A 4046-nucleotide genomic window follows, 5' to 3' on the forward strand; every position below is an offset into this window, starting at 1 on the left:
ATGTTTAAATCCCACCCAAATCTTCTTACATGATCTGCAAAATCATAATTAATTTCACAGGCCGGGATCGATTGATAATCTGAAGGCCCTGAAATTAAACATCAGCTGCTTATCATCGAACATGAACAACTTCCCTGTTGTGCTGCTAACGATTGTCATTACAGTGCTGGGAATCGCCGTTGATGGATACAACTGTAAGATGGTGCAGTTCATCTTCGGGGACTCCCTCTCGGACGTTGGAAACAACAAGTATCTCAGCAAGAGCCTGGCCCAGGCAAGCCTGCCTTGGTATGGCATTGATTTTGGCAATGGTTTGCCTAATGGAAGGTTCTCTAATGGACGTACAGTGGCTGATATCATAGGTAATTAAACTCCATACACTCAAAATTAATTACAGGAAATGCAGATGCAATCTCAAGTTTTGAGGTCCAATATTCTTCTATACAGAACAGTTTTAAACCCTTTTTTTTTTCTTTTTTGCATATTCAGGTGACAGTATGGGCCTCCCAAGGCCACCAGCTTTTCTGGATCCATCTCTAACCGAAGATATCATAATGGAAAATGGAGTCAATTACGCCTCTGGAGGTGGTGGGATTCTGAATGAAACTGGAAGCTACTTTGTAAGTTTCAAGTACCATTGAAAAAATGATCATGGTATTACTCCTTCTGTTCTACCCTTTTAATGCTGAAAGTGATCTTCTTTTCTTTTTTCTTTTTTTTTGGGGTGGCCTTGCAGATTCAAAGGTTCTCTCTTTACAAACAGATTGAGCTTTTTAAAGGGACGAAAGAGCTGATAAAAAGTAGAGTTGGCCCAGAGGAAGCAGAGAAGTTCTTCCAAGGATCTAGATATGTGGTTGCTCTAGGTAGCAATGATTTCATTAACAATTACTTGATGCCTGTTTATAGCGATTCATGGACATACAACGATGAGAGTTTCATCGACTACTTAATGGAGACACTCGAAGCCCAACTTAAGGTTAATTACTCTCATATCATATGAGCAATTATGACCAACAACGTTTAGTATTTTTCTGCTCTTTTTTTCCCATAATTTATCTGTAAGCAGGTGTTTTTGTATTCTGTTTTTGGACATATATAGCTATTACACAAGTTAGGGGCAAGGCAGCTAATGGTTTTTGGGCTGGGACCAATGGGATGCATTCCACTGCAAAGGGTCCTCAGTACATCTGGGGATTGTCAGGATAGAGCAAACAAACTTGCTCTCAGCTTCAACCAAGCATCAACCAACCTATTACAAGACTTATCCACCAAACTTCCCAATGCAAGTTTCAGATTTGGAGATGCTTATGATGTTGTCGATGACGTGATCAGAAATCCCTACAAATATGGTACTGCTTAAAGATCATGATCATCTCTTGCATGCAGATCGATGCAGCCATGGCAGCTTTTCTCCTTCTTCTTCTTTTGCCATTGTAATTAATGAACTTTACATGTTTTTTACGCAGGATTCAACAACTCGGACGCACCATGTTGCTCTTTTTACAATATTCGACCTGCACTGACATGTATTCCTGCATCATCATTGTGTGGAGACAGAAGCAAGTACGTGTTTTGGGATGAATACCACCCAAGCGATAAAGCTAATGAATTGATTGCTAATGAGCTGATCAAGAAATTTAGATTCACGCGTGCTGGCCAACCCAATATTAATGCTCCTTCCCCTGCGCCTGCTGCTATCGCCCCATCCCCAGATCAGGAAGACTACTAACTAGTACTGAGTAGTACTGTTCATTAATTTTTATGCGTGCAGCTATAGCTAATAATTCCTCATATATGTACTTATGGGAAGAATTTTATTTGCAATTTTCATGCAGTTGATTTTCATATGCAGTAATTATTATGCTATATATATATATATATGTCATCATGAATTCTATATATAATGTTCATCATCATGTTTTTTAACATTTTTATTAAGGAAGAATTGCCACATTCAAGTACTGATCTAATAATATATTCATTACAAGATCATTTTGATATATGTGAAGTGATCAATGTTTAGCACTAAATGCTATTATTTATCTTAATTTTCTTTTCATCCTTAATTACACAAACTGATGTATTATATTTTAAATCACTTTCATTTTAATTAGTTAAGCTATGCAACTATTAAAACGTATAATAATAAAAAAAAATCAAGATGAAGAATAACATTATTTTATTTATTTAACATGAATTCCTAATATATAGGAACTTTGTTGTATTGCATGCAATTACATTTACAACTCAAGGTTAATTTTTTGGATGATTAGCACTCCCATAGTCCCATATATTTATTCAATCCAACTGATCAATTATTTTATATTTTGTGGTATAAAAAACAAAATAATACACGTACGTATAGTTCAACAAAGAGTACTACTTCCCCAATATATATCCAAGCTCCCCCTTAGCTTCTAATCGTGGCAAATTAAGGGTTATCCCTATATACCAATTTAATTAGCATGTTGGATAAGATTTGGGACTCAAATTTGTTAGTTGATCTTAGCATTGCATCAAAAATATCAACGAATATATATACATATGATTGCAAAGACAGTAGCGATCATGACTATAAATCAATTTATAACGATAAAATCTCGTAGTTAAAAATGACTATTTGTAACGAAAAAAAAATCATTGGAATAGACTTTCCCCAATGCAGCATTTGCAAGAGTAGGACAACGGCATATCATCGTTGCAAATACTCGATCTTTTGCAATGGAAATTGAACTATTTGAAACGATATTTTTTATTTTTTGCCAAAGGCCATTTCTGTATGTTGTAGGGAATATAGTAAATACGACCGATTACACATATACGATTATTTCAACATTTAAAAATTTGGAACTTAAGATTATACATAAGGTCATATAATTTTTGTGGCATTGGCCATTGGGCATGCAGGAGATTACATGTTGAGTAAGGCCGGCTTTAGTAGTGGAGATCATACAGCGAAAGGTACTACTCTAGGATCCGCGCGTCGCGCATTAATACATCATGAGTAGTGTCGCATGATTTCCAAAAGTAACTACATTGGAAATCATGATGGCTCATGCGAAGGTAAAAATGGGAGTAGCAATGAGATTTTACAGAAGCATCACAAGGGTGGAAAAGAATCTGGAAAAGAAAAAAACACTGAAATAACCCAAAAAGTAAAAGAAAAGACCTAAAAATCTCTGGGTAGGGCAGCCCTTTGCCAAATGTGCTCGTTGTTTTGATCAACTTCTAATGGTTCTAGATGGATCTGAGGCTAGAGAACTCAGCTAGCTAGGTGGAAAGTGTGAATGGCTGGCCTTTTAGACTAGGGGTGGCAATTCTTGTGTTTGTTTCATATCAAGTCATGAGCATTATGCCATATGAGGAAATCGAATACAACCCGTTTAATTAAACGGGTCAAACTCTAAACACCTAATACGATCTATATAAATAACGAGTGACACGATAAGATCTGTTTAACTTATTTAATAATTAGCCTTTATTAGGTTAACCTAGACATGACCCGTTTAACATCTCCTTTCATATAAATGGGTTGAGTTGACATTTGTATTTATTTTTTAACCCAATTAATATAATTTCATATATAATACAAGTATAACTCCATAAATCATTCACAATTATAATTAGATTCATGATAAAATATTTTATTATTAATATCCAAACCAATAATATATAAGAAAATTAATATTTTCATAAAATAAACTTACATATTAACAAAAAAAAAAAAGTTTAATAGTTTGAAATATTAACTAGTCAAATAATAATATTAATATTATATCCCAACAACAAAAAGGACATAAAACTAAAGAGTAATGCTAAATAAAGTCTTAGGTCGTGTAAATCCCGATCGTGCACTTTTTGAAAAAAGTGGGGTCCACTATTAAAGATGATTTTTTCATGTGTGTCCTAGAGTTATCCACTTTTTTCAAAGGGAGTGCGTGGACCTTGTACATTCTAGGACTGCAAATATCATTTTTTTAAAACTAAATATTTATATATATTGAAAATATAATTTATTCGTGTTATACAAGTTGATTGTAGGGTTT

At 34.4% G+C, this 4046-nt stretch overlaps 1 protein-coding gene across 1 annotated transcript; it reads left to right on the forward strand.

Annotated features, from left to right (window-relative positions):
* On the forward strand, positions 1-1958 carry LOC108995424 (GDSL esterase/lipase At1g74460). The gene is made up of 5 exons (XM_018971001.2): positions 1-362; positions 490-620; positions 737-976; positions 1100-1349; positions 1467-1958. Exons 1-5 carry the CDS (start codon positions 122-124, stop codon positions 1727-1729), a joined length of 1125 nt encoding a protein of 374 aa, XP_018826546.1. The 5' UTR covers positions 1-121; the 3' UTR covers positions 1730-1958.
* The last annotated feature ends 2088 nt before the right edge of the window (positions 1959-4046 follow it).

This window comes from Juglans regia, chromosome 2 (assembly GCF_001411555.2).
Source record: "Juglans regia cultivar Chandler chromosome 2, Walnut 2.0, whole genome shotgun sequence".
NCBI classification, from domain to species: Eukaryota; Viridiplantae; Streptophyta; class Magnoliopsida; order Fagales; family Juglandaceae; genus Juglans; species Juglans regia.